At 44.2% G+C, this 19,395-nt stretch overlaps 1 protein-coding gene across 1 annotated transcript in view; it reads left to right on the forward strand.

Annotated features, from left to right (window-relative positions):
• The first annotated feature begins 381 nt into the window (after positions 1-381).
• Positions 382-19,395, forward strand: part of LCK (LCK proto-oncogene, Src family tyrosine kinase) — a 130,815-nt gene continuing 111,801 nt past the window's right edge. Inside the window, exons 1-2 of the mRNA XM_063954268.1 lie at positions 382-687; positions 1,886-1,983. Of these exons, the coding sequence (XP_063810338.1) occupies positions 1,891-1,983 (93 nt within the window). The 5' untranslated portion in view covers positions 382-687; positions 1,886-1,890. The remainder of the gene's footprint in view (positions 688-1,885; positions 1,984-19,395) is intronic.

Raw genomic sequence — 19,395 nt, forward strand, 5'->3', positions numbered from 1 at the left:
TTGCAATTTGTAATTTTGGGGCTGTAGTTATGTCGTGGACACCCATAAGTGGGAATAGTCCTGTTTTGCCAGGATTTCGGCTGGTGGCATTGCCGGCTGTCGGGATTCCGACGTCGGTATGCTGACCGCCATGATCCCGGCAGCCAGCAAATTGAACAGATCCCCCTGTAACATGGCAGTTAGGAGCTGATTGGTACTTTATCTCCATCCAAGGCATAGTAAATAGACACCATCGTCTTGATAAAACAGGGTGTGCATGTATATATTAGCCATGACTCTGTACTGCGGATATGACTTCAGCAACATAACAGTCAGCTTGTGTTTGTGGTTATACCACGGGTGTTAGAAGCTATGCATGGGCAGGAAGTCAGGTAACAACGAGAGAGCGATACATATGCAATTGAAAGGGCAAGGAAGAGAAGAGAAGATAATGCAGTAGAAAGAAGCAAAAAGCAATCAAGGGGTTGGAACCCGGGGCAAAAATAATAGCAAGCAAGATAAAATGATCCAGAAAAATAACAGCTTGTGACAAACTGATCCTTACAGAAACATAAAGGAGGGACACGCAAGAGGACATACTGAGAGAGAAGGGAGGAGAAAAAACAGAAGACATCCAAAAGGAATATAAGCTATAGGTTCAATGATGATCACAAACTAACAGACTAATTTACAGTGTTCTACTCACAGGTAAAAGTCCTCTGCCTACTCTCACAGACTTTGATCTAGGGAAGTATAAAAGTTGGAGCTTGCATATTTTGATTCATGCATTGGATCGCAAACATTCGAAGTTCTTACGTCAACTTTTCCTTTATAAGAGTACAACGTTTGCGCCTAGCATATAACTATACAGATCAATTCCTTTTGTTTCTTGGCTTGTAAAACAAATGTGATCCCTCTGTACATTTATATGTGTTTACAGGGCTTGTGGTATTTTTAGCTGTGTATTTTATGCCTTGCCTTATGATAACTTGTATTAGTAGTACCAAGGAATGTTGGCACATCTTATAAATGCAAGAAAAAGTACAGATTTTTACAGTGAAGTATAGTTAATAGATTACTAAGCATTGAGTATGACCTACTTACTGTATGAGATGGCGCCCGTCGCTGTAACAGCTTGCCCTGATATTTTCTCTAAACTTACATATCTGTAACCTCAGTGACTTGGTCTATACACAGTAATTGTCATTTTATTATATCTGTATTATATTGATCATTCAATTAATTACACGGTTTCTTTGCAAATTAATACACTATAGTTGGATAATTACTAAGGGAAATTTTCTAAAGTAGAACAGTGGTTACAAATAATTTATTTGCACAGGTTTATAACTTATATATGGCAAGAATAAACTTAATTGGGACCATAGTGCAAGACGCATATTATATTTGTACACTTTAAAGCAGGAATCCAAGATGACCTCTTCCACTACATTACAATCTGCTCTCCTCCCAAATCTCACATGTAATTCTGAAATTGAATTATTTTCAAAATATCAGTAAATATCTCAGTGCAGCTAACTAAAACAGGTAACTAAATGGGAAATTCGGGGGCAGAGCATTTTGTACTGGGTAGAATGGGTCATGTTGCATTGGCCATTAGTTATTTCATGGGGTAATTTAATTTATTGTAGAGGATGATCATTACGGACATGTCCTTTGTTACATCCAAATGAAAGGATATTTTATATAGAAAAACACTTTTTTGTTCACGCTTGTTGAGAGAAGATCTGAAAAAATGTAACGGTACAAAAATCAAAGAGATGGGAGTCGCTTTGTGGTTTAAAGGGACATAATATTTCTGTGGTGTTCAGTGAATAAAGGAAGATTATGTTCTTGACTGCTATTAAAAATCACACCTCTACTTTAATGATCTTTGTGTTTGCAGGCACAATGGGGTGTGGTTGCAGCTCTGACTATGATGAGGATTGGATGGAAAACTTTGATGTGTGTGAAAATTGCCATCTGCCAAGGGAAAAGACACAGGTCAGTACAAGGTTTTTGAGAGATGATTATACAGAGAAAGTAACAACCTAAACAAATATTTTGTTCAGAACAAAGGGCCTAATTCATGTTTGTAAGTAAAGTAAAAAAGCAAGCAACTGCAGGTGGGGCAGATGTAACATGCACAGTGGGGTGTGTTCAAAGTGAAATCTAAATGACAGTGTCAAAATAAAGCTGTCTAGTATTTGTGGGCTACATGCAAAAGCAGCAACTGTTTACCCTGCACAGAAAAAATGTAACCCTCCCAAATCTAAATCTCTCTGCACATGTTATATCTGGCCCAACTGCAGTGCATCATGGTTTTGCCCAGTCACTTTTTTCCTTAATTTCTCAGCACACTTAACATATATAGTAGTATACACAGAAAGTTGTTGTTTTTTATTTTGTGTATGAATTATTATTTTTTACACATATTAAGGGCTTGTCCTGTTTAAATGCATTATCTTCACATTTCACGTTAACAAAAACAGAATAATTTACCTTAGGATCTGTTCTGCTTTCAATGAGAATAGACAAAATCGCTCATCAGGGTGATCAATGGACCATTATTTTGAGTATGACACTTTAGTTTCTGTGAATACAGTTATGGTATTTAGATATACCCACTCTCAACAACAGTTATTTCTGTCAGCGATGGGGGATGAGGGTCATATATTATTTCGTACAAATATTAAATCAGCTCGACTTTGCTACACATTAGGGGTGTGCAATAAGTTTCTGGCTGCACAATTATTATATTTACAAGCAAATTGAACGTAATTTTTTTTCAAAGTATTCGCCAAAGGAGTTTATCCAAAGTTGCATGTGCTCAAACCACTTGGTGAAGCAGCTGGACCAGTCCTAAGAAAATATAAATTCTACATGTTGGATGAAGGTCTCCACTGCAGCTTCCGGTGACTCAAAAAGAATCCCACGCATCTTGTGCTTGATTTGTGCCAACAAGAAGAAGTTGCAGGGGGTCAGGTCAGGACTGTACGGCGGATGACCAAGTTCCTGGATGTGTTTATAAGCCAGAAGATCCACCACTTTCCTGGACTTGTTAGCAGGTGCATTGTTGTGATAGAGAAGGGCATTACAGGCGCGATTTCTGGGACAGCACTTTGGGAATGCATTGTTTGACATACCAGTCCCCAGTGACAGTGTGCTGCTGCACAAGTGGTACGGTAGCTACATGACCAGTCTTGGCCACAAAAACAGCTACCATCTACTTGGCCACGCTGTGCTCACATTGAAACTTCTGTGGTGGCACACCACCAACTGGGGTCCACTGGGCCGACTGTTGTTTGGTCCTGGGGTCAAAACTGTAGATCCAGGATTCATTGCCACTGATGATCTCCCTGACAAACTTCAAGCAACCGCCATCAAAACTGGCCAGCAAGTTGCGGCACCAATTTACCTAAGCCTACACTGCTTGTGTCAGCTGATCTAAAACTTGCTCAGGCCAAGCTTTTCATGGAGTATCAACCGGATGGATACTGATGAAATGCCTATCTCCTTCTCTAACTGGGCCACATTTAGCCTGGCATCCACCTCAACTATGGCCCGTATGGCAGTAACATTGTGATAGTATACACAGGTCAGCCACAGTACTCCTCGTATTCCAGGGACTGTCTTCTGTGCCTAAATTCTGCAAACCACTCAAACACAGTGGTTCGGGGTAGTGCTTTCTCCCCAAAAGCAGCTTGCAGTCGGTCAAAACTCTCCTGCTGTCGCATATCACTCTTTTAATCATAGAAGCTCATGGCTCTCCATTGGCTTCTGTTGAGCTCCATAGCAAGCTTGTGAAGGAAGTGAACATGCTGACTTCTGTGTACAGTGCTACTATTATATATGGTTCTGTATCCTGACATTTCACAAGAACTTTAGTCAGAGATTACAAATCACAACCAGACAGTCAGATTGTGTCTACTCTACCTATGCACTGCACATCCGGAAACTTGTTGCACACCACTCATATAGGCCTTAGAGTAGCATGACTTTTCCTTTTATATCTTAATGTTCTCTATGATACAAATGGATTATAGAAACTACTGGGTGCGCAAATCAGCAGCTAAAAATCAGTGTTCCTCTCCTATGAGGTTCCCTTTACCCTCACCACAAGTGCAAATAAAAATAGAATATGGAGAGTTTCACTTAACTAGCGCTATATGTGAATTCTTCTTTGTTCCATCATTCCATCGTATTATCCAGAACAGGTTGACATATAGAATGGAGAAGATATGTATAGTGTAATACCGTTTTAATTACAATAACACATATAATTATCATACATAAAACATTGATAGAATAAAATGAGATTTGCAATGAATATGGGATCAATTATTCAACAAAATCCCCTGGAGAGGCAAGTGAGGTAATAGGTAATTACCAGATTTTTAGGGAACTGTGGTTTAGACAGTCCCTATCAGCGCGTGTGTCCCGTAATGGGTGTTCCGGATCAGCCCATCCACCACACAGATTGTCACTGCTGGATTTCAGATAAATACACTCTCCTCACAAGCGTCTTCAGTGGGAAACCGACGCGTTTCAACTCTTAGCTAGAGTCTTTTTCAAGGTTCAGATGAATAATGATCCTGTTTAACAGTTCCCTATTTAAATATCCCTCCGCCAATCAGACACCGTGATTCACAACAGGAGCAGATTAAATAATCAGTCCTCCCTGATGACGCTGTACCGGACCTTAGCATCTACTTCCGTATATCATGGTTGTCCTGACAACATGAACTATATTTGACCTCCTCCACAGCTTCCGTCAAACTGCATGGTGTCTTTGTTCCGGCTTCCTTGTTGTCCTGGCAACCTGTCCGTTCTCTGTCCTAGCGTAACGTCATTTCCGGTATCTCCTATCTGGAAAGCACGATCTTATTTCCCAGTGCTCGTTTTGTAAATCCTTGTCCATCCTGATGTTAGTGTTCATAGAATTTACATCACTAACCATGGATTTTATCAATTTAAATACATATGTAAATGAAGCGTAACGTCACTTCCGGTGACGTGTGGACAGGGATTGATGTTTCTAAAATAATCAAATCATACATAGGATTATTTTCTTAATAAGACTACACAGATATATATGTGGAAAATAGAGGCAAATAAAATAAATATTAGCAGCTTATGAATAAAAATCATAACATTATAGACATATGTGAATTTAATACCTTTACTTTTTTAAAAATAGTAAAATCCTATAAAAACCATTTGATTTCAAAATCAGAGTTTAGGCCACCGGGTTTAAGTGTTCCTAGATCAAAAATGGCCTTCATCTCGGCTTTTGCTAATTGGTTGGCTTTATCATTTCGCCTCCAGTGACCTTTTATGTGTCGGATGCCACAAAACATTTTGATTGCCCCTGATTGGTGGAGGGATATTTAAATAGGGAACTGTTAAACAGGATCATTATTCATCTGAACCTTGAAAAAGACTCTAGCTAAGAGTTGAAACGCGTCGGTTTCCCACTGAAGACGCTTGTGAGGAGAATGTATTTATCCGAAATCCAGCAGTGACAATCTGTGTGGTGGATGGGCTGATCCGGAACACCCATTACGGGACACACGCGCTGATAGGGACTGTCTAAACCACAGTTCCCTAAAAATCTGGTAATTACCTATTACCTCACTTGCCTCTCCAGGGGATTTTGTTGAATAATTGATCCCATATTCATTGCAAATCTCATTTTATTCTATCAATGTTTTATGTATGTTATGTATATGTGTTATTGTAATTAAAACGATATTACACTATACATATCTTCTCCATTCTATATGTCAACCTGTTCTGGATAATACGATGGAATGATGGAACAAAGAAGAATTCACATATAGCGCTAGTTAAGTGAAACTCTCCATATTCTATTTTTAATGTTCTCTATATTTAGAATTTCGCGCTGTCAGTGGCCTTGTGTTACTAATGTAGTTACTCTGTTAAGAGTGCATGATATAATGTATGGGGATTAAATGTGAGCATGTAGCATGTACAGCAGGAACCTATAAGCAGCATGGAAGCTTTGTGATTACATTCGGTTATGACAAATAATTGGCTCTATAGTCATTTCTGATCTTTAATATCCATCCAGCATAGATATTTTTGAACACATCTTAATTTTTTTATCTACAAACTGAGCATTGGTCATAATAATTGGTGGAAAATGTATGAAATTCAACACAGAGCGAAGGCATCTGTAAAAGGCCCCTGGATTTCTTGGTGAAAGAGGTACCACTTATCTGCGTAATAAAAGGGGTAATAATCATTTATTTATAGCTGCCAAACTTGCAATAATTGCACTGGCCCAAAAAAGAGGGAGAATACTGACAGGCATATGACAGGCGATGGAGTCAAAAGGTGCTGCATCTGAGTCTGATGCAATTGTGTCTGCACCTTATTCTAATGCAGCGCACAATTTTCTGTAAACTAAGACGCTCACTTGCAGCATCCTGAGTCTGTGCATATCTGTCTTGGAGCATTTATTGACACTTGCACAAGCCCTATAGCAAGTCAGCCTCTGAATCAGGCCCAAAGAAAGACAGAGTGCAACAGAACCAAGAAAGAAGAGCGTGAAGCTGTAGAACTACAGGCACCAACCAGGTGGACCTGTGTGTGCTTTAAGACTGTGCTGGTGGAGAAGGATGGAGTGCAATGTAACCATGTGCCCAACTCAGACCTGATTACTGTTGTGCAAAATCGCACAGAGGCCGATTATCGAATGACTGCGCATGCAAATGCACTACAATGCGCAGGTGCGACACTAAACAGCGACAGGATGGTGCGAAAATTTTGATTGCTAGGCGTTCGTAAGGTGATTGACAGGAAGCGGACGTTTGTGGGTGGTAAATGGCCATTTTTTGAAGTGTCAGGAAAAATACAGGCATCGCCAAGTGTTTTCAGGGCGGGTGTGTGACGTCAGCTCTGGACCCGATCAGCCTGTTTGTATCGCACTGTAGGAGTAAGTCCTGGGCTACGCACAGACTGGAAAAATCATTAGATGGTCACTGAGTTGCAAACGGATTTGCAGATGTCCGCTGGCGAAGTTTTCGCATGGTGTATACTTGCATTCGCACACTTGAACGGGGTGGGTTTTCACTCTCTATGGGTGGCGTCTATCTGATTGCAGACCTCTGCAAAAACGCACAGCAGCGATCAGGTCTGAATTAGGCTCCATATCTGTAAGATTGTCAAATAGCATCTGGCATGTCCAGTATTTGAGCTGTAAGGACAGAAGAAGATTTTTGTAACCATTTTTGTGTCCCTTAAAGTAATGAGCATGTGTACGTCCAAGTCCATGCAATCCTTACAAATTTTCATATTACATCTTCGCACTTTTGTTAACAGATCTGTTTCTATTTTTCAATGGTATTTCATTGCTAAATTATATAAGTATTACTCAGATAAATAACTAGAAGATATTAATATATACGAGTGAACTAAAAAAAGTGAAAGAAAATAATTTAGCATTGAATAAAATGAATAATCACTCTGCAACGACAGGTATACACTGCAAGTTAACAATATAGGGAAATGGCACTGATGATCCCATTTGAATGTATGTATCTCTGTTTTTTCCAAGTATATAACAGCTACATAATGGGGGTAAGGTACAATTAGGAAGATTGCTAGGTTTTTCAGGGAGTATGGGAGATTGCTGCTATTTCAGACTCCGTGATATTGAAGGAGAGTTGCCAAGTATGGGACCAGGGTGTCACCGGCTTGAGGGTTGAAAACAAAATGCCAGCTCCTCCTCAGTGCAGGCAGATGAGTCTCTGTGGGCAGCCCAGTATCTCCAGGAATGCTCAGCAAGCTCCCAGAGTGCTGAAAACAAGGTCTAGCTATGAAGCCACTTCACTTTATGATAGGGATGGCCATTGATCATCGATGATTTGAAATCATCAATGGTCCATGACCGATTATAAATACTTTTACCATCGATGGTGGAGAACCAGATGGTTTCCCGCCATCGATGGTTCAGTGCTACCGAATTTTTTTATTTTTCTTCAAAGTGTTAGGGCACGGAACTCAGCTCCGCCCCCGGGCTCTGAGTGGCCCACAGTTCATTTTACAATAATGCAGGGACAACCATCGACGGTTTTCTTACAGATGGTTTTACACTATCGAGGTTATCCATCAATGGTAACCATCGATGGATAACCCACCGATGGCCATCCCTACTTTATGAGACCACCCTCCTTTTTGGTCACATGCATACTGGGTTTCATTGACCCCAGTGACTCCCCTAGCATGGACCACTGTCTCAGGTATTGCCCACACCACCGTACTGCGTTTATTTATTTATTTATTTGTCTATTTTTTTATTAGTGGAACTGAAAGACCAAGGGGGTTATTCAGGTTTGTTAGCACACCAAAAAAAACACACTAATGGGCAGAACCATATTGCGCTGCAGTCGGGGCATAATAAAAGGTCTGTATAATAGACCCTGATAAATAGGTTTAAGTTTGTTGATAAATTGGCCATTCAGTTGCTCAGAACTCCTACCTGACATTGGGGGTTATTCAGAGTTGTTTGCAAACTAAATAAAAGTTTACAACTGAGAAAAACCATGTTGTATTGCAGGTGGGGCAGAAGTAACATGTGCAGAGAGAGTTAGATTTGGTGAGTTATTTGTTTTTGAGCAGGACAAACCTGCAGGATGTGATCGCACTTTGATAGCGCACAGCAGCCGTGGCGCATGCACAGTTTTCGGAAATTTGCTAATTTGCGATTTTCAGTAAATCGCGTAGCGTCCTGAATGAGGGCCTATATCCAGACAATCATATAGAGGAATGGCCAAGTATGAAATACGTGCAATACCGGATACTCTGCGGGAAGATCATGGTTTGGGTGTCCCAGCTGGGATAAACAAACAGGTGTGCCAGGAATACCAGGTATTTTGGGCAATGTACTTTACTTAAGAGAGCAAGCATGGAAATTGGGTAATATTGTAATAATAACATGGCTAGCACAGGCGGTGGTCTTTTCTTTGCCTCCACTTGGCCTGTTACACGCCAAGACTGTGCTGCATTCAGTCAGTATAGGGAAGTTGTACAGAGCCAGCTTGATGTTATTCACATTTTATACAGAGGGTGGAGGGGACAGTGGTATCACCAACAAGGCAACTCTGATGAGTCAACAAAATAGACCTCTGATGTAATATAACTGGGAGTGTAATGTGGTACGTATACGGGTGGTACAGTCAGTAACATGACTGGAAGTGTTGTATGATACTTACTTTAATATGTCTTTCAGTGTGATATGGTATTTATTATATGGTTAGTTGTGTAATCCGGTACTAAAATATGGCTGTCAGTTTGCAGTGTGTTTTAGTACTGTAATATGGCTTTCAGTGTGGTGTGGTACTGTAATAAAGCAGGAAGTGTTGTATGGTACTGTAATACAGCGGGAAGGCCATAATGTATTAAGCCTTGACAAGAGATAAAAAGTTGAGAAGCATAAAAAGGGATAAAGTACCAGCCATCCAGCTCCTGTCGCTTTTCAAACACAGCCTGTGACATGGCAGTTAGGAGCTGGGTGGCTGGTCATTTATCACTTCTTTTTTTTTTTAATCAATGGTTTTTATTTATTTTTTAATCACAAACATACAAAGCCAGATATGACAGCACATGTGAAGTCCAACATGAGTAGGAGTTGACTGAATTAGATGTCAAGCAGAAATATAACGATGCATTAACAGTGCAACAGTGTATACAATGTCCTAATCATGTACTGCGGAATCCGGCAATGGACAAATATAAAACTAATATCCAACAGATAGAGAAAGAAGTAAAATAGAACAAGAAGAGAGACAACACATTGAGACACATAGGGGATAACAAAGACACGGGTCAAGTTCCACTAATGGGAACGTTCCCAACACATCTGATTGACTATCGATCTACAGTAGAAATGATATATCCTATATATAGCAATAATACTCAGGCAGCCTCAGATTGTGGAGAGTGTAACTGCGACAATTCTATAGGGTTAGTAGTAACCATAGGCAGCCCTGTCCGCTCCCGAAATTTTTTCCACTTCAACCAAGAGTTCAGTACCGAGGGTGGTGAGGTAGTATAGTCACCTCAAGACGTTTCAAATAGAAAATGTTTATGTGTGCTGATAACAATGGCATGGAGAGTGGGTACATTTGGTGTTTTCCAAAGCTGTCCAATTGCAGCCTTAGTAGATATGAGGATATGGCCAGCAATATATCTATCACAGCGCAATAGGTCAGGTGAAGTATAATGGAATAGGGCGAACATAGGAGTCATAGGGACCTCAACCCCCAACACCTCCCGGAGAAGAGAGAACACTTCGGTCCACAGCGACCTCAGAACAGGGCATTCCCAGAAAACGTGTAGAATGTTACCCACGTGACCACAATTCCTCCAGCACAACCGGGAGACCGAGGGCCAAATGGTATGGAGTCGCTGTGGAGTAAAGTACGCCCTTTGGCACAATTTAAAGTACATCTCAGAATGCTGAAGGCATCTCGAGATCCCAAAGCACCTCGAGGAGATGGAATCCCACTCTTCCTCCCGCAGGTCTATGGAGAGATCCCTCTCCCACTTCAGCTGCGAGGGAATCTTACCCCTTTTAGAGAGGAGAATTATATATTGGTACCATTTAGATATCCCACCGCCATGATCCAGGGAGGACAGTCTGAGACGAAGGGAGGCCGGAAGGGGGACGGGAGCCACCCCATCCCTCCCACATGACTGCAGCCAATGTCGGATCTGCAAGTATTTGAAGAAGTCGTGCCTCGGGATACCCGAGTTACTTATTAACCTAGAGAAGGGCACCAACCCTCCCTCTGAGCATAGGTCCCCTAAGTGCACAACCCCAGCCTCGATCCAAGTGTCCAATCCCAGGTTGGGTATGAGACTGGCAATAGTCCTAGTTTGTAAATCAGCCGAGGGCAACACGATTTTCGGATCAGACGCAGCTACCGTATGCCAGAGCTTCAGGGTACATCTAACCGACTCCCCCGGACCCAGCCGCTTAGGGACACAGTGGGTGGGCAGTAGAAACATATCTCTCAAGTCGATCGAACCTAAGAAGGACCGTTCTTTAAGGACCCATGGCTTGGGGCTGTGCACGTCGAACCAATCTCGAGCCTGACTGAGAAGGCAGGCGGAGTGGTACGCCTCCAAATTAGGGTATGCCACCCCCCCGACCGCTTTAGGCAACATCAGGACCCGTCTAGCTATGCGGGGCCTAGACCCCTTCCATATATACTGAGAGATGATCATGTTAGCTTTCACCAGGAGAGGTCTGGGGAAGCTACGAGGTATAGCCCGGAACAAATACAGAAGTTTAGGGAGTAGTATCATTTTGGTCGCGGAGATTCGTCCTAGCCAAGATATTTCATGAAGGGACCATTCTTTTATTAATTTTTCAAAGGCGCTAAAGAGGGGTACATAGTTACAGTCATACAGGTCTCTGTCTAGGGAGAGGTGAATTCCTAAGTACTTAATGGATCTGACCTGCCAGGCATATCGGTATAGGTCTTTAAGTCGGGTCACAGTACGCGGCTGTATGTGAAGCGGTAGGGCTTCGGTTTTGGTTGTGTTCAACTTGTAGTATGAAATTCTGGAATATCGGTCCAGGATGGCATGGAGCGCAGTTAATGAGGCATCTGGGCGAGTTAAGCAGAGCAAGATGTCATCAGCAAATAAACTGATCTTGTGGGTCAAACCACCTATTTCTGGGCCTGTAATTGTTGGTTCAGTCCTAATTGTCTCAGCCAGCGGCTCAATAGCTAGAGCGAATATAAGGGGTGACAGGGGGCAGCCCTGTCTGGTTCCATTAGTGATATTAAAAACCCCTGACAAACAACCGTTAACAAACACCCTTGCAGAGGGGGCAGAGTACAGAGCAAAAACGGAATCCAAGAACCTCCCAACGAACCCAAATTTATCTAGAACAGCTCTCAGATATCCCCAGTGGAGTCTATCAAACGCCTTTTCGGCATCTAAAGAAAGTATAAGGAGGGGTGTTTTATGCGCATCACAGTGTTCAAGTATGTTAAACACCCTCCGGGTGTTGTCCGGGGCCTGCCTGCCCGGGACAAAGCCCACCTGGTCAGCAGCTATGAGGGAAGGAAGCAGAGGGGAAAGACGATTAGCGATTAACTTTGCAAAGAGCTTAACGTCTGTGTTCAACAAGGCTATAGGACGGTAATTTTGTACTGCTGTGGGGGGCTTGCCAGGTTTTGGAATGGCAACTATCTGCGCCGCAAGCATTTCTTTGGGAAACTTTCCCACGCCCGATGCCTCGTTGAAAACAGACAGCAGTAGGGGGGCCAATTCATTCTTATATGATTTATAGAAATTGGAAGGGAAGCCATCAGGGCCAGGGGCCTTGTCTTTCGGGAGACCAGAGATAGCTGCATCTAGTTCTTCTAATGTCCAAGGGGAGCTAAGGGACAGGCCGGCCGCGGAGTCCAACGTCGGGAGGGAAATCTCTTTCAGGAACGACTGAATATCAACCTCTCTGGGTTGGGGGGTGGTCGGGTCAGACCTTAAATCATAGAGGTGGGAGTAGTACTCTGCAAAGGTGTTTGCTATATCATAGGGGTCAGATACCCTAGATCCCGTAGCGGAACAGACATAGTGTATCCTGGCCCTAGCTCGTTTGCTCTGCAGCTTCCGAGCCAAAAGACGTCCCGCTTTATTGCCTAGTACATAGAACCTCTGGTTTAGTCTAGCAATATTGTGCTGCACATCCCTAAGTGAGAAAACGTTTACTCTTTCCCGGGCGGCTAATAAAAGCTTGTGGGTAGATTTATTGAGCGGGTTCGCTTTATGCAACGATTCCAGTCTGGCAGCCTCCTTATCAGCAAACAGGCGTTCCGCCTGTTGAGTGCGTTTAAGTCTGGCAGCAGTCTGGATGGCTGAGCCTCGAATCACCGCTTTAAAAGAGCACCAGTTATTGAAGATCGAGGTATCTTCCGATTTGTTAGTATCAAGATATAATTGTATAGATTGTCGAATAGTGCTAAGGGCATCAGGGTGATTGAGCAAAAACCTCCCCAGTCTCCAGGGCCCTGGGGGGATCCCACCTGCCTCCAACTCCCATATTACAATTACCGGGGAATGATCAGACCAGGTCATAGGCAATATTTTAATTTCTCGGATGGCCGTCAGGGTCTCCTTGTTCGTCAGGGCAAGGTCTATCCTGGAGTATGTGCAGTGTACATGCGAGTAGAAAGAATAATCCCGCTCTGTGGGGTGTTTAGTTCTCCAAGCATCGTATAGATCGAATTCCCCCAGTAACTGGCGGAGGCTAGGCCTCCCGTCCCGAGCATTCCGACCTCCCAACAGAGTGCTTCTAGTAGTACTAGATCTATCTAGCAGAGGGTCAACCACTAGATTAAAATCCCCCAAGATCATAACCGACCCCTTAGTGTGCTTTTGTATCAGGGAACAGAGTTTCCTACAGAAAGTGAGCTGACCAGAATTAGGGGCATAGCATGAGACTAGAGTGACCATAGTGTTTTCTAGTAACCCTATTAATATGAGATATCAACCCTCAGGATCTACTATCTGGGACTCTAATGTGAAAGTGCAGTTCAGGGAAAAGAGTATCGCTACTCCAGCCTTTTTTGTAGGGCCATTGGCCATATAGCAAGTAAGAAAACGGTTATCATGAAATTTAGGGGGATCCGATTTTTTGAAGTGGGTTTCTTGAACCGCAACAACATTCGCCTTCATTTTATAGAAGGAGGACAGCGCTAGTTTACGTTTCTGTGGGGAATTTAATCCCTTAACATTGAGTGAAACTAACCTGACCATAACTGATTAGTACAGGAACAAATCAATCGCTGAATCCAACATCTAGGAACATAACCCTGAGGAAGACAAGACACATAGGGGAAACAAACAGGGGTAGACAAAAGAGATTTATGAAAAAGAGAAAGGAAACGGACCCCATAAAGATATGGGGCCATAGTAAGGCGCCAAAACATCCAGCGCCTCACCCTATGAAATAGAGAGGTTGGTGGCCAACCTCCCCGCAACCTAACAGTCGAGGATTGTATATCTCGGCGTATGTACACCCGCACGGCCTACAACTCACATAGCCTAAGGGTTCAGGGCCGCAGAGACACACAATGCTGGTCATATATATGAGAGCTATTACGATTAGATTACCAAACAGAGAATTAGTAGGAAAAAGACAAAAAATTAACTCTGTACTTCTCATACAAAAGTGCATACTAGAATGCAATAGCTAACAAGCAGAGTAAAACAATCCCTGTGGCAGTAGCCGACTTAAACCTCAAATGTAACAGTCTCTGCAGTTAACCTCCAGGCCCGGAACGGCAATCCAGGTAAAGGCACTTATGGCAAGTGAATGTGATCAGTATACCATTACTTCTCAACCGTCGACCAGTCCTGCTGGAGTCGATGGTCAGGAGAACTGGGCCCGGGGTCTCCCCCCAAATTCCATTTACGTAGAAGCTTCAGACCCTCATCAGCTGATGAGATGGCTATAGTAGAACCGTCTCTGGAGATCAACAGACGAGTGGGGAAGCCCCATCTATAAAGGATGCCAGCCTTCCGAAGAACAATAGTAACCGGGTGGAAGGAACGTCTTTTATTGAGAGTGTACTGCGACAAGTCTCCATATAGTTGAAGATTTCCCAAGGCTTCTGCCGTATCAGAGGATGGTCTAGCCGCCTTAAGCAAAGAATCTTTAATATGAAAGAAGTGAACCCGCATCAGAACATCTCTAGACGATCCCTCTGGGGCACCTCGGGCCTTAGGGATTCGATGAATTCGATCCAATAAAAGATCTGAGGAGCTGGCGGTAGGCAACAGTTTTTTGAAGATCTCCATAGTATAATCGTGGAGACTGCTATTAGAGATCGAGTCGGGGACCCCTCTGAGTTTCAGATTGTTCCTGCGCGAGCGATCTTCCAAATCCGCCACTTAATCGCGCAAGAAATTCACTTTACCCTCCAGGGTATCATGGGAGTCTATCAGCGAATTATGTGAGCCGACTACCTCGCTCATCTTAGTTTCCAACTGGTCTGTCCTCTCACCCAGGTCATCAATGGAACTCTGGCAGGATTTCAACATGGCTCTGAACTCAGATGTCACGTCGTCCTTAAACTGATGTAGCAAAAATAAGAATTTACTTACCGATAATTCTATTTCTCGTAGTCCGTAGTGGATGCTGGGGACTCCGTAAGGACCATGGGGATTAGCGGCTCCGCAGGAGACTGGGCACAAAAGTAAAGCTTTAGAACTACCTGGTGTGCACTGGCTCCTCCCCCTATGACCCTCCTCCAAGCCTCAGTTAGGATACTGTGCCCGGACGAGCGTACACAATAAGGAAGGATTTTGAATCCCGGGTAAGACACATACCAGCCACACCAATCACACCATATAACTTGTGATCTAAACCCAGTTAACAGCATGATAACAAGGAGCCTCTAACAATAACAATAACTATGTACCAGTATTGCAGACAATCCGCACTTGGGATGAGCGCCCAGCATCCACTACGGACTACGAGAAATAGAATTATCGGTAAGTAAATTCTTATTTTCTCTAACGTCCTAAGTGGATGCTGGGGACTCCGTAAGGACCATGGGGATTATACCAAAGCTCCCAAACGGGCGGGAGAGTGCGGATGACTCTGCAGCACCAAATGAGAGAACTCCAGGTCCTCCTCAGCCAGGGTATCAAATTTGTAGAATTTTACAAACGTATTTGCTCCTAACCAAGTAGCTGCTCGGCAAAGTTGTAAAGCCGAGACCCCTCGGGCAGCCGCCCAAGATGAGCCCACCTTCCTTGTGGAATGGGCTTTTACAGATTTTGACTGTGGCAGGCCTGCCACAGAATGTGCAAGCTGAATTGTACTACAAATCCAACGAGCAATAGTCTGCTTAGAAGCAGGAGCACCCAGCTTGTTGGGTGCATACAGAATAAACAACGAGTCAGATTTTCTGACTCCAGCCGTCCTGGAAACCTATATTTCCAGGGCTCTGACAACGTCTAGCAACTTGGAGTCCTCCAAGTCCCTAGTAGCCGCAGGCACCACAATAGGTTGATTCAGGTGAAACGCTGAAAACCACCTTAGGGAGAAACTGAGGACAAGTCCTCAATTCCGCCCTGTCCGAATGGAAAATCAGATGAGGGCTTTTACAGGATAAAGCCGCCAATTCTGACACGCACCTAGCCCAGGCCAGGGCCAACAGCATGACCACTTTCCATGTGAGAAATTTTAACTCCACATATTTAAGTGGTTCAAACCAATGTGACTTTTGGAACCCAAAAACTACATTTAGATCCCAAGGAGCCACTGGAGGCACAAAAGGAGGCTGTATATACAGTACCCCTTTCACAAACGTCTGAACTTCAGGGACTGAAGCTAGTTCTTTTTGGAAGAAAATTGACAGGGCCGAAATTTGAACCTTAATGGACCCCCATTTCAGGCCCATAGACACTCCTGTTTGCAGGAAATGTAGGAATCGACCTAGTTGAAAATTCCTCCGTCGGGGCCTTACTGGCCTCGCACCATGCAACATATTTTCGCCAAATGCGGTGATAATGTTTTGCGGTTATATCTTTCCTGGCTTTGATCAGGATAGGAATGACTTCATTCGGAATGCCTTTCTCCTTCAGGATCCGGCGTTCAACCACCATGCCGTCAAACGCAGCCGCGGTAAGTCTTGGAACAGACAGGGTCCTTGCTGGAGCAGGTCCCTTCTTAGAGGTAGAGGCCACGGATCCTCCGTGAGCATCTCTTGAAGTTCCGGTTACCAAGTCCTTCTTGGCCAATCCGGAGCCACGAATATAGTGCTTACTCCTCTCCATCTTATAATTCTCAGTACCTTGGGTATGAGAGGCAGAGGAGGGAACACATACACTGACTGGTACACCCACTGTGTTACCAGAGCGTCTACAGCTATTGCCTGAGGGTCCCTTGACCTGGCGCAATACTTGTCGAGTTTTATAAACATGTGGAAGACTTCTGGGTGAAGTCCCCACTCTCCCGGGTGGAGGTCGTGTCTGCTGAGGAAGTCTGCTTCCCAGTTGTCCACTCCCGGAATTAATACTGCTGACAGTGCTATCACATGATTTTCCGCCCAGCGAAGAATCCTTGCAGCTTCTGCCATTGCCCTCCTGCTTCTTGTGTCACCCTGTCTGTTTACGTGGGTGACTGCCGTGATGTTGTCCGAATGGATCAACTCCGGGTGACCTTGAAGCAGAGGTCTTGCTGAGCTTAGAGCATTGTAAATGGCCCTTAGCTTCAGGATATTTATGTGAAGTGATGTCTCCAGGCTTGACCATAAGCTCTGGAAATTCCTTCCCTGTGTGACTGCTCCCCAGCCTCGCAGGCTGGCATCCGTGGTCACCAGGACCCAGTCCTGAATGTGCGGCCCTCTAGAAGATGAGCACTCTGCAACCACCACAGGAGAGACACCCTTGTGCTTGGTGACAGGGTTATCCGCTGATGCATCTGAAGATGCGACCCGGACCATTTGTCTAGCAGGTCCCACTGGAAAGTTCTTGCGTGGAATCTGCCGAATGGCATTGCTTCATAGGAAGCCACCATTTTTCCCAGAACCATTTCATTGATGTACTGAGACTTGGCTCGGTTATAGGAGGTTCCCGACTAGCTCGGATAACTCCCTGACTTTCTCCTCCGGGAGAAACACCTTTTTCTGGACTGTGTCCAGGATCATCCCTAAGAACAGAAGACGAGTCGTCGGAATCAGCTGCGATTTTGGAATATTGAGAATCCAATCGTGCTGCCGCAACACTACCTGAGATAGTGCTACACCGACCTCCAACTGTTCCCTGGATCTTACCCTTATCAGGGAATCGTCCAAGTTAGGGATAACTAAAATTCCCTTCCTTCGAAGGAGTATCATAATTTCGGCCATTACCTTGGTAAAGACCCGGGGTGCCGTGGACCATCCATACGGCAGCGTCTGAAACTGATAGTGACAGTTCTGTACCATAAACCTGAGGTACCCTTGGTGAGAAGGGTAAATTGGGACATGAAGGTAAGCATCCTTGATGTCCCGAGAAATCATGTAGTCCCCTTCTTCCAGGTTCGCAATCACTGCTCTGAGTGACTCAATCTTGAATTTGAACCTCCGTATGTAAGTGTTCAAGATTTTAGATTTAGAATCGGTCTCACCGAACCGTCCGGCTTCGGTACCACAACAGTGTGGAATAATACCCCGTTCCCTGTTGCAGGAGGGGTACCTTGATTATCACCTGCTGGGAATACAGCTTGTGAATGGCTTCCAAAACTGCCTCCCTGTCAGAAGGAGACATCGTTAAAGCCGACTTTAGGAAACGGCGAGAGGGAGACGTCTCGAATTCCAATTTGTACCCCTGAGATATCACCTGAAGGATCCAGGGGTCTACTTGCGAGTGAGCCCACTGCGCGCTGAAATTCATTGAGACGGGCCCCAACCGTGCCTGATTCTGCTTGTAAAGCCCCAGCGTCATACTGAGGGCTTGGCAGAGGCGGGAGAGGGTTTCTGTTCCTGGGAACTGGCTGATTTCTGCAGCCTTTTTCCTCTCCCTCTGTCACGGGGCAGAAATGAGGAACCTTTTGCCCGCTTGCCCATGAAAAGACTGCGCCTGATAATACGGCGTCTTCTTATGTTGAGAGGCGACCTGGGGTACAAACGTGGATTTCCCAGCTGTTGCCGTGGCCACCAGGTCTGAAAGACCGACCCCAAATAACTCCTCCCCTTAATAAGGCAATACTTCCAAATGCCGTTTGGAATCCGCATCACCTGACCACTGTCGTGTCCATAACCCTCTACTGGCAGAAATGGACAACGCACTTAGACTTGATGCCAGTCGGCAAATATTCCGCTGTGCATCACGCATATATAGAAATGCATCTTTTAAATGCTCTATAGGCAATAATATACTGTCCCTATCTAGGGTATCAATATTTTTAGTCAGGGAATCCGACCACGCCAACCCCAGCACTGCACATCCAGGCTGAGGCGATTGCTGGTCGCAGTATAACACCAGTATGTGTGTAAATACATTTTAGGATACCCTCCTGCTTTCTATCAGCAGGATCCTTAAGGGCGGCCATCTCAGGAGAGGGTAGAGCCCTTGTTCTTACAAGTGTGTGAGCGCTTTATCCACCCTAGGGGGTGTTTCCCAACGCACCCTAACCTCTGGCGGGAAAGGATATAATGCCAATAACATTTTAGAAATTATCAGTTGTTATCGGGGGAAACCCACGCATCATCACACACCTCATTTAATTTCTCAGATTCAGGAAAACTACAGGTAGTTTTTCCTCACCGAACATAATACCCCTTTTTGGTGGTACTCGTATTATCAGAAATGTGTAAAACATTTTTCATTGCCTCAATCATGTAACGTGTGGCCCTACTGGAAGTCACATTTGTCTCTTCA

The sequence above is a fragment of the Pseudophryne corroboree genome, chromosome 2 (assembly GCF_028390025.1).
Source record: "Pseudophryne corroboree isolate aPseCor3 chromosome 2, aPseCor3.hap2, whole genome shotgun sequence".
NCBI lineage: Eukaryota > Metazoa > Chordata > Amphibia > Anura > Myobatrachidae > Pseudophryne > Pseudophryne corroboree.